The 12,273-nt window shown below is 35.2% G+C and overlaps 1 protein-coding gene across 1 annotated transcript in view; it reads left to right on the forward strand.

Annotated features, from left to right (window-relative positions):
- PLA2G4A (phospholipase A2 group IVA) overlaps positions 1 to 12,273 on the forward strand; it is a 136,411-nt gene that overhangs the window by 87,799 nt on the left and 36,339 nt on the right. The window contains exons 8-11 of the mRNA XM_082666782.1: positions 3,504 to 3,726; positions 4,665 to 4,779; positions 10,541 to 10,678; positions 10,765 to 10,857. Of these exons, the coding sequence (XP_082522908.1) occupies positions 3,504 to 3,726; positions 4,665 to 4,779; positions 10,541 to 10,678; positions 10,765 to 10,857 (569 nt within the window). The remainder of the gene's footprint in view (positions 1 to 3,503; positions 3,727 to 4,664; positions 4,780 to 10,540; positions 10,679 to 10,764; positions 10,858 to 12,273) is intronic.

Raw genomic sequence — 12,273 nt, forward strand, 5'->3', positions numbered from 1 at the left:
GTCTTAGATGTCACCATAATGATGTCATGAAATGTCTGTCCAACTCACACTTGTTACTTCTAAGGAAAATGGGCTCATAAATGCTGAACAAGCAGAGAACATTAGCCCCAATGCAAATGGTTGAGGTATTCTAGGTCCTTCTGTCTTTCCATAGGGCTTGTATACTCGAGCCAATGGTTTCATGGGAGGGAAAGAAAAAGAGAAAGGGGGAGAGAGAGACTCCCCAAGTGAATGAGTTTACTTCAACCTTTAGAGAGCAGAAATGGACTGCAACCGTTCTACATGGAGCAGAAAAGAAAGAATTGGATTGACATGCATATACACTTGACCTCTTAAAATGATCTGCCTCTGAAACTGTGGCACAGATTCCTAGGTTTTGAGCAATCTCTGAACCTCAGAGGAAGGATTTTCTGAGTCTTGATCCAATGGCAAACATTGGGAGGAAAGGAAGAGAAAAGAGGAGCCTCCAGATCTTGCTGGAGGAAATCCATGAGGCTGAGGTACTTGTTAGAATCATACGTTGATTCATTTTAAAGACCAACTAAATATAGATGGAGAAGAGAAGTCTTAAATAATGTGAATGAGATGTGAGTAATTACATCATTCTGCTGAACAGTTAGAAATGACAACTTCCAATAGCAGAATGATCATATCATTTCCTCTTTACCTACCCTAAAAAAAAAAATTCTGTGGCTAAATTGATTTCTGCTGACATTGTTTGTTTGATTCTTTTCCTTATTTTTATGCTGCTTCATTAAGGAAATGATTTGATGTATCTTAATAATAAAGTAAAACTGGATTGCATACAATAAAGATAGAAGTGGAAAAAAGTATATGTTTGTGTGTGTGTAATATATATATGTATAAAACTAGAAACTAGATTAAAAGTTCATTCTATAACCTGTAGCTTTGGGAGGCATGAGACACAGACTTTGGTTTCAGGTTTCTAGAATTCAAGGCAAAATCCAAACTATGCACAGTTATATAATGCACATTTTTAATAAGTTAAGGGCCAGCCAATGATCCATGGGTATAGAAATTATTCTTGATACTAAGACCAGTAAAGAATTTCTTAATGTTCTCATAAAGAATGAAATATATCCTGAATAGTTCCAGAATTGATTACTTAGAGACTCAAAAAGAAGTTTTATTTTCCCATTTTTATTGTATCCTTAAATGTAAACCAGTATCATTACACCAATGTGTGCATTTATTGAAAAGCATGATGAGGTCCAGAATCAGATCTTTGTTCATCTAGATGAATCGTGTGGTAGACCTTGGAATAACTATAGGAATGGATGGACTCTGCATCTTTCTAGCAATCTCAGCTGTAATTTTAATAGATATTTGGTGATTATACCAGGCTTGAGTTCAGAGTAAGTCTATCTGATTTATCATTATCTCATGTTGTGAGAAATGTTAAGAATCCAGTTTATATAATAAAGATCTTTTAAGAATGTTTACTTTTTTTTTGCAGAGCATGTGTTCCATTTTAGGTCTGTCATCACTCTTCATTTGTTAAGTTTTAATTATTCTCAGTTTGTCTCTAAAGAAGTCTGAATCCAACAAGTAATTCTAATTTAATGTGTAGTGGGAGTAGTTTGATCTCTAAGAACTGAAATCTTACTTTAAAGATTTTTAAAAAATAAAGGCTATCAGGGGAGAGGACAGATTTTAAATTCGAGTTCTATTATAATTGGGGAACTGTAAACATGTTATTTTTTTTCTGTGATAGTTTTTTTTTTTAACATCTTTATTGGAGTATAATTGCTTTACAATGGTGTGTTAGTCTTGCTTTATAACAAAGTGAATCAGTTATACATATACATATGTTCCCATATCTCTTCCCTCTTGCATCTCCCTCCCTCCCACCCTCCCTATCCCACCCCTCTAGGTGGTCACAAAGCACTGAGCTGATCTCCCTGTGCTATGTGGCTGCCTCCCAGTAGCTATCTATTTTACGTTTGGTAGTGTATATATGTCCATGCCAGTCTCTCACTTCGTCCCAGCTTACCCTTCCACCTCCTCATATCCTCAAGTCCATTCTCTAGTACGTCTGTGTCTTCATTCCCGTCTTGCTCCTAGGTTCTTCATGACCTTTTTTTTTTTCTTAGATTCCATATATATGTGTTAGCATACAGTATTTGTTTTTCTCTTTCTGACTTACTTCACTCTGTATGACAGACTCTAGGTCCATCCACCTCACTACAAATAACTCAACTTCATTTCTTTTTATGGCTGAGTAATATTCCATTGTATATATGTGCCACATCTTCTTTATCCATTCATCTGTTGATGGACACTTAGGTTGCTTCCATGAACATGTTATTTAAATTCATCAATCCTCTGCTTATCTTTAAAATAGAAGAATTGAAAGCTATCACAAGTCTTCAAGACAACAACTTATGAGCAATTAGCCAGCACAGGCCTAGAACATACCAAGACTCAATAACAGTTAGTTTTCTCCCCTCCATGAAGGGAAGATAAATCACTATGGTGGTATTTTGATATGAATGTCAAGAAGACAGGAGATTTAAATATGTGCTACATTCTCTTTGTTTGGGTGAAGTGGTAGAGTATTTCTTTCATTATTTTGTGCTCTCAGTTCAACAGTTCAATATACTGTGCTTGTCGTATACTAGGAATTTGCTAATCATTGAGACTAAAAAAGATAAATAAGCAAAGTTTTCCCTGCAGATGGTCACAACTAATTAGGGGAGACAGATAAGTAAACTAATAATTAATATTTAGTTTGAGAGCTACAATATTAGAGATATTGGTTCCCAGGAGGATCATAACTTAATGTTTACCGTCTAAATATCACATACCAAGGCATATGGCGATTTCCAGCATCACTAGAGGCGGCCAAATGGCTGTTGGCCAAGAATCTTCACAAGAAAGCATTTATCTTTCAGACCTACTCCTCTCCATGATTTCACCATTAGATCTGTATGCTCAGAAATTCTGAGACCTACAGTTGGCAAAGCTTGGGATTCTATCTAGGCCAATGGACACACACACACAATTGTCAGGAGAATTAGGCATTCACAATTGTTTGGACAGCACATTTTCTACCTATAGATAATCATAATGGAAAGTCAAATTATCAGATTGCTTGGCTAGTATTATATCCAGCAAGTCAATTTATTTACATGGCTCTCAGTGTGTTGTGTCATCAGTCTCTCATGGTCTGTTAGGGATACCCATTCCTGGAGACTAGACAGTGAAGAGTTGGCCCAATAGGGCATCCTCTCCTCTGGACTGTGCAGGAGAAGTCCAGTGTTTCCTCTGAGGCCTCTCCTTTACTTCCGTTGTAGACCAGCTGTATTCTGATTGTTGCATCCTTTCCTTAAATGAGTTAATGTCTTCAATCAGAAAATTAGTTAACCAACTATTTCTATTATTCTTTCATTTTCTGATGACAAAGATGACTGCTTTCTTTGGAGACTACTTACTGTGTGATGCCCTTTATCGTTACTGATTGTCTTTTGTCTTCTTTACAGGTACATGTCAACTTTATATTCTCACCCTGATTTTCCAGAGAAAGGACCAGAGGAGATTAATGAAGAACTAATGAAAAGTGTTAGCCACAACCCTCTTTTACTTCTCACACCACAGAAAATTAAAAGATACATTGAGTCTTTATGGAAGAAGAAAAGCTCTGGACAACCTGTCACCTTTACTGATATCTTTGGGATGTTAATAGGAGAAACACTAATTCACAATGTAAGCCTTGGCTCAGTCTACAATCCTTTCAATACAAGAAAACGATGTATATCGTAATGTTTTAAATAAAACAAAATACGATACATTTTGTAAAAGTCAGTTGACTCACCTATCCTATCAACATGTACTGAGTACATACTCCCTGCCAGACGTAACTCTTCTATAATACGTTTCATCCTACATTACATTAGTTCTTACCAGCTTACTAATTTATTCTAACTATGTGTCAGTTTTGTTGTTGTTTTTGGTTTTTGGTTTTTGGTTTTTTTGGCCACAGCGCGCGACTTGCGGGATCTTAGTTCCACGACCAGGGATTGAACGCGAGCCCTCGGCAGTGAGAGCGCAGCGTCCTAAACGCTGGACTGCCAGGGAACTCCCTACGTGTCAGTTTTGATGTATAGGGAAATACTTTTTTATTCCTTTTCTTTGGAAAAATACACATTTTAACCCTTAACTGCCCATTCTGCCCAAATAGCAATCTCTTTTAGATAAAGAGGTGAATAGAAGTAATATTTAAATAGCAGAAGAAGAATGGAGCTTTCCTGGAGAGAGTCAGAAAAAAAAGGAGTGAATCACATGGAAGAAACCCATTCGACACATGACAACAGAGCGACATTTTATCTGAACATGAAACAGGGCGGGTAGAGTTTGTGCCAGGGAATCTGGGGGCTCAATTCCTTCTGGGCTCCCTAGCTACCAAACGTCGATATAGTCCTGAGACGTATGGCTCTTTTTAGAATGAAGGTAATTACCTCCATAGAGCTTACTTTTTGCTGTTTTTCAGGATCAGAGGTCCTGAAAATAGTCATAAGACTATTTTAGTAAGACTATTTTTATTACAAAAATTTTGTGTCTTGATTGGAAGTACTATTTTACATAGTTTTTTAAAATCTGTATCTGTTTGTATATGTAAAACCTTTTCTTTCTTCTGTGGACAGAGAATGAACACCACCTTGAGTAGTTTGAAGGAAAAAGTCAATACTGGACAATGCCCTTTGCCTCTTTTCACCTGTCTCCATGTCAAACCCGATGTCTCAGAGCTGATGTTTGCAGGTATGGAATTTCCTCTTGCAAAACATTTCCTGGAAACTTTGAACTGTGGTTCCTAATGATTTTCTCTAGAGGAAGTTCATAAGCAATTTTAGTTGCTTATTTTAATATATTTTCTGTAACATAAAAACTTTTGAAAATATAAGAAATTTTTAAGCTAGATGATTTTCTGATTGTAGAGACTATCCTATGAAACTAGTTACTAGTATATCTTCATTCAAATTAGTGGGAAAGACGATATAAAAGTAAATCATGAATATAATCAATATTCAATTTTAATTATTCATTTCTCAAGGATTTTTAACAAAATACTATGTCTAGGGCTTTTAGGCAAGGCATATATTTTTGTTTGCTGTTTATCTGTTCATTAAATTGGGTAACATGGTATCTGTTTATCATTCAAAACACTATTCTAATTTTTATAATTCAGCACCTTAAAAGTACTAGCCTGTCCTTGTGGCAGCTGGTGAAAAAAATGCCTCATTTTGTTAAATCTCAGATGTAAACATTTGTTTCTTCTGTAGCTCTGTTTCTTGTTGGGTGCTCTAAAAGGATGTGACTTCGTACTTCTCCAGGCCACTGCCAGTCCTAGTCTGCAGTGTGATAGAATTTCTGACTGTGGCTAGTGGAGTTCATTGTATTTTTAGGAAAAGTATCTCAGTGACATCAGTCACACCATGAGCTTAAAAAATCATTGTGAATGGCATGTAATTACCAGATTTATATCTAGAATTCTTGTGCAGTTTTACCAAGTCTCACTTTTTCTTCAACTGACTACTGTCAAGCTAGAATTTTGAATAGTTTATAAAAGCAGTGTACCTGGAATTCGTTCATTCAACAAGTGTTTATCAATTATCTTGACTAAAATGTTTCTCATGCTTCAGAAAGCACTTATCATATTTATTGTCTTATTCAATATTTACTACAACCCAGGGAGGGAAGGAGGTATTTTTAGCTCTGCTTCACAGAAAAAAAAAAAAAAAAAACCTCAGAAAGGTTCAGTGATTTGCCCATTTCCACATAGAAAGTAAGTAGCAGAGCTGAGAATTGGTCTTGAAATACTTTGTTCTTTTTATAAAAATATTGGCTTCTCTGATTACTGATGATGTAGAAGGTAGTATGCCAGGTGCTGAGCTTGAACTCCCCTTCCCTCCACAGTATATTGCCCTTTTTCTATAAGACCTGATAATATGTTTGAGAAATTTGCAATAGTTATTAAAGAAGTTAAAGCACAAGAGAGAACAGAATGTTACTGTGCACTGTTTCCTTGACCAAGTTGTGTGACACCTTTTAGCCTCAGTTTTCTCACCTGTTAAATGAAGATGAGACTCTCCTTATAGTATTTTGCTAAATAAATGAGATAAAGTATGTAAAGTACTTAAAACAATTGCAGGCCCAAATCAAGTTTCAGTAAATCTTAACAATGTGGAGTGTTCTATGAAAGCTGTATGAGAAGAGTCAAAGGTCTGAAGATGAATAGAATTTGTATATGAAAGGCAAATTTAATTCTTGGATGGGGGTTTCAGAAATGCAGTAAGAGTGTCGGATAACCATGGCATACTCAGCAGCAATGAGGAACCACACTTTGTGATGGAGTTCATAGGGAGAGTTAAGATTCTATCATACATGAAAAGTAAGGGCCATGATAAATTGTTTCTTTGTTGGTGTTGGTTTTGTTTTGTTTTATTTTTGCTTTCCCATAGCTATTGTCTTATGAGGTCTTGGAATGCTTGGAAATTGGTTGGTAAATACCACTAGCATGCCAGTCAAATTTGTGCATAGCCAAAAAAGGCTTCTTTTACCCCAGAAGCATTATGATTTAGTTAAACAAGCATTAAACTAATTTGGAAGCCTTGTCTTACTTCTAAGCTGAAACACCTTGGATGGGTCATTTAATCTCTCTGATTCTTATTTTCCTCATTATTAAAAAGAAGGGTATTAATAAACATCAGTTTTATCTTACAGAGCTATTAAGCCAATTGCATGAGATAGGGACAATACTGACTATGATAAAGGGACATAAAAATATAATAGTTTTATTGTTACTGTTACGATTGTTAATGGCATTTTCACAGTTGTCTCTTTTTATTCTGACGTTTTAGTCAGCAGCCATTCTCAAGAGAAAATCTGACTACAATAATTAAAGAATAAATAATATTTCCAGCGAGTGAATATTTTAGATTCATCTAGAGTGAGAAATGGCTGTTTTATGTGCAGTTAGTAGTCTTTCAACTTGGATGTGTCTGATTTGGGCCAACTGCCTAATTTCAATATTGTTACTGACATGAGAGAAACCCCATTAACCTTCATTGTTAAGTTTCTGTGATGAGGAGGTTCAAGCTGTTTCTTCCAACAGAGTTGGACAAAACCATCAAACGTTAGTTATGTTGATCTTGTACCCAGATAAGACATTCAAAGGGGCATGTTATGAGTGTTTGAGTAGCTTGAGTTATTGGGGGGAAAAAAAAAAAGGAGACATGTCTATACTTTATGCCTTTAAATTTGCTTAGATTAAAATGGACATTCAAGAAAAAAGTTAAAATATTATTTGAATTATATTATAAACAGTCAAAGATCCAAACTACCTTACAGAAGTTTTATCAGCTTTACTTCAACAATACCAGAGAATGTTTTTCTTCCCTCTTAGAAAAGTTTTAAACACTTTCCCCTTTTGAAGGCTTTAAACACATAAATATTAGTTGTTTAAATGGTTACATATTTTTGGCTCCTCCACTTCACTACATTTCTAGTAGGATTTCAAACTTTCATTTTAAAGTTTTCATTGGTCAGTAAATTGCATTTACTGAGCACAATTTATAGACTTAACATCATGTTAAGTTCTTTAACAGATGCTATAGAAGTAAAAATATAGTACTTCCTCAAGAAGTCTATAGTCTCATTAACAAGACAAAAATAAAACATGAAACATTAGTAAGCCATACACATAGAATACTACTATCTGTTAGAGTATATAGAACTGACATAAATTGTAAGATATTAGAGATTTAGTGTAGTCATAAGAAAGACTTCATGAGGGTGATGGAACTCAGATTTAAGTTAAACTTGGAAAGATCTATCAGTTGGGGGTGAAAAGTCAACTTTGTGTGAATAGTGTAAGAAAATGTTCAGAAGGTAAGCCAAAGGTACATTTTGGGGAGCAGTAAAGAGACATTAGCCTTGGTCTCATGCGTGAACTGGTGAAGAGTAGTGGTGTATTTGGGAAAACCATTAGTGCCAAGTTATAGAAAGCTTTGAATTCCAGACAGAAATGTTTCTATTCAGTTATGATAATGGGAAATACTTAATGATTTTTGGTAAGGCAATAAAATTATTTAAATAGTGTTTTTGAAAAAAAGTATTTCGGTGATTCATATGGGTAGATTGGTAAGAAAGAAACTGGAAGCAGTGATATTACTGTGTTTCTTTAAATAAGGTCCTGGAACTAGAGAGAAACTGATAAGGAAAGAGAGGAGAAGATGAATGTGAAAAGCTTAAAGGTTACCAATGAAATGTGCGATGGATGGATTTGATGTGAGTGGGTTTAAGAGTGATTTCAGTTAAGATAAATTTTTTTTCTGGGCAGTAATAGTGTGATTTACAGAAGCAGGTAAGCTTGACTGGGAAGCAAGGTGATGAGCTCCTTTCCAGGCAAGTGGAGCAGGATGTGATGACAGCATACTCAGACGTAAGTGCACAACAGGAAGATGGAAATGAGTAGATGGAGGCTCCGGAGAGAGGGTCAAGTTTGAAATGTAGGAATCAGCAGCAGAGAAATAGTAGTCAAAGTACCATAGTGAGTTCTTCAGTGAGGATTAGAGAGCAAATCTGCCTCTTGAGAATGTCTCTCATTACTGTGTACACAAACCTCAACATTAATCAAGAAGAGATTGCTAGAGGAGTAGGAACCAGGAGATCTTTACCCTTTAGTACCCTGGAGAGGGGTGTGAAATTCAGAGATAAGAAATTACTCACAGTGATATAGAAATTTTCCTCATGGCCTCTGATTCATTGCTAGTCATGTCTCACCAACTCCATGTAAGTCATTATAAAACACACCACTTTGTCATGAAGGGTATATGCACCATTTGGCTTTGATGTGACATGAATTATAATGTGTTCTCATCACAATTGTGATTTTATAACTTGTTTCACAAAAGTAGAATGTTCTAACCTATACTATTGAGTAAATAATAAATATATGCATATCCGCAATTCCTTTTCCAAAACTTTGAGGACAGATGTTTTAAAATTCAGAATATTTTAGATTTTGAAGTTAAGAAATATACTATATATTACATAATACCCCCATTGGGGTCTTACAATCAAGTAGAGTGATTTCTCCAATGGAATGTATTTATATTCACACTCCATGGGATATCTAAAGATTAAGCCTCACATCTTTTCAAGACTGGTTTTTCTGCAAAATGAGTTCAGGTCGGCTTTTACTACCAAACGAATAGCAAAAAAAAGTGTGGATTTTGGAGTTATTTGGATTTTGGATTGTTGGATAAAGGGTTATAGACATGCAATAATTTTAGAAAGGGAAAAACTGAAAAAAAAGGCAGACAGAGAGTTTGGGGTTAGGCAGGGGTGCATGGTAGTGGGACTCCATAGAAGATGGTCAACAAAGACTTTGAACTGAAGTTAGGAAGGAGCAAGCCTTATGGTTACAGAAGGGAATAGCAAGCCTAAGGGCTGTGAGACAGGAATGAGCTTGGTCTCTTGGAGGAACATTAAGAAGGTGTGTGGCTGAAGTGGAATAAGTAAGACAAAATGTGATAGGAGATTGGTTAAGATATGTAGTCAGACAAGGAGCATGAGCCAGACCATCATGAGGACTTCTTGGCCATGTTTTTATTTTCAGTGTAATGGGAAGCCATTGGAAAGCTTTCATCTGGCACTGGTGTGGTGTGATTTATATTTTTAAAAATCCATCTGGCTACAGGGTATCAACAAGATAGTAGGGGAATAGAGAAAGTTTTAAGAGGCTATTGTGGAGATCCATAGAGCCTACAGAACTTGATTTTTTGTATTTGAGGTATAAGAGAAAGAGGACCATGAAGAATAATTCTAACGTATGGGTAGTGGTATGAATATATGAAAAGTAATACCATTTACCAAACAGGGGAAGACAGAGAATGGCAAGGAAATGGAGTCAAAAACCAGGAATTCTTTTTTGGATAGATTAAGATTCAGATGATTATTAGGCATAGTTATAGCCACAGGAATACATGAAATATAATAGTGGCTACTGTTTATTGAGTGATTAGAATGTGCTATGTCCTCTTCTAAGTTCTTTAAGTTTCTTAACTCGTTAGATCTTCACAACAATTCTACAAACTATCTACTGATTTTATGCACATTTTACAAATTAAGGAACTAAAACACAGAGAATACAAGTAATCTACCCCAAATTGCACAGATTTTAAACATCTGAGCCAGCATTTTTAAAACTGAGTCTAAAGTTTTCCCTTCTTTAGAATTAAGATGGACTTTATAAAAGATGTCTGAGTTTTTAAATGTGAAAAGATATTCAATTTGTGCAACTTAAGGGATCCTTTGTGTTCTCATTTTATTCATCAGTAAGCTTTCCCCTCCCAACTTCTCCTATACAATGCCATATGCATAATAGGCATTTGGTTAATTTTTTAAAAATATTTTAAATAAATGAATGAGAATAATCATGACAATGTTGAAGTAATCTTTGTGCACATCTCTGTAGTATTTCCCTATTAATGGATTGCATTTTTTAAAATGATTTCAGATTGGGTTGAATTTAGTCCATATGAGATTGGCATGGCTAAATATGGTACTTTTATGGCTCCTGACTTATTTGGAAGTAAATTTTTTATGGGAACAGTTGTAAAGAAGTATGAAGAAAACCCCTTGCATTTCTTAATGGGTAAGTGATAAAAATCTACCATGAGTTTGTTTGACTGTTTTAAATCCTTGTGCATTCTAAGTTATTCTGTTTTTGCTTTATTTTAGGTGTCTGGGGGAGTGCCTTTTCTATATTGTTCAACAGAGTCTTGGGAGTTTCTGGCTCTCAAAGTAAAGGTTCCACAATGGAAGAAGAACTAGGTATTGTAAAAACATGCTTACATTGATAATAATTACACTATATTGGTAAATTTCATTAACACGTATGTTGAGAGAAAATTAAATCGTCATAAAGACTGTAATTGTTCTAAAGTAGGCTAGGCTAAGCTGTGGTGTTCAGTAGATTAGATGTATTCAATGCATGTGCATCTTACAGAATTTTCAGTTTACAGTGGGTTTATTGGGACATAACCCCATTGTAATTTGAGGAAGATCTGTACTCCTTTTATCAATAAGGGTAGCTTTTTGAAGATTAGATTCAACAACAGTTTAACGCAGTATAACCCTTCAATTCACGCTTGTCAGTTCATTTACCTCTTAAATACTTCTCACAGCTTATTCATACCAAAAAAGATGGAAAAAGTGTTTCAAATCACATCTAATAAATTATCACCAATGACTTTCTTTAAATCTAACTCACTAGCCCACAATAAATTAAAAATAATATTTACAAAACTTGAAAAAGTAGACGAACTCAATTGAGGACCAGCAGTATTCATTTGTTATAATATTTATACCATAGAAACATATGTTTTCTTTAATGAATAAATTTGATTTAAAGTAAACGAAACAAAACGTGCATTCAGTATCTCCTAAATGTCTTGCCATCTGTAGCTCAATCAACACTAAATTTGTTACGGTTATTTTGACTGGCGGGGGGATGGAGCAGGGAGATGCTAAATTTGAATTTGGGGCCAGCCTAGCTGAGGCTGGGGAGAAGGGTCCTGTAGATTATCAGCACACTACCTACCTGCTACGTCTTCTCTGTGTGTGAAGTATCACACATTTACTTGAGGGCGAGTTAACGGAACAGCATAAATGACTTTCTCAACAATCAATTTATCTGAAGAATACTTGCATGTAAAAAACTTACCATAGGATTTTTCTGACAAGCCATCCTTAGTTATTGCAGACAGTTTATTTAATTAAGCTTTATATGCAAAACAAAAATACAATTGTACTTTAACTAATGTACTACAAATTGGCTTATAAGTAGTATGATCACTCTTCCTGTGAGAATTGACTTTAGATATGTGATATTTATATTAAGTGCAGTAACTTGCTATAGTCCTTAATATTTGGGGGTGGTTCTTAGTAAATAATGGAGAAGTGATCTTATGATTGCAATAGAGCCAAAGATTTTAATATAAAAATAAAAACAACCAAAAAGGCACTTTGTCCTTGAACTTGCTCCTGTCCTCCGAGCATCACTCAGTGAATAAGCAGCCAAGGTTGGTGGAACTTTTGAGTGTTCTCTGACCTTAACTACAGAGCCACATGCTCTTAAGGGTAACTGAAAGGCAAAGTGCATAATGCTGAAAAGCTCTGACTTGATTTATTTTAATGAACATTACATCCCAGATGAATAACCTGTTCTCAACTCTAACTGTGGGAATA

This window comes from Grampus griseus (genome assembly GCF_964374135.1).
Source record: "Grampus griseus genome assembly, chromosome: 1".
Taxonomy (NCBI): Eukaryota; Metazoa; Chordata; class Mammalia; order Artiodactyla; family Delphinidae; genus Grampus; species Grampus griseus.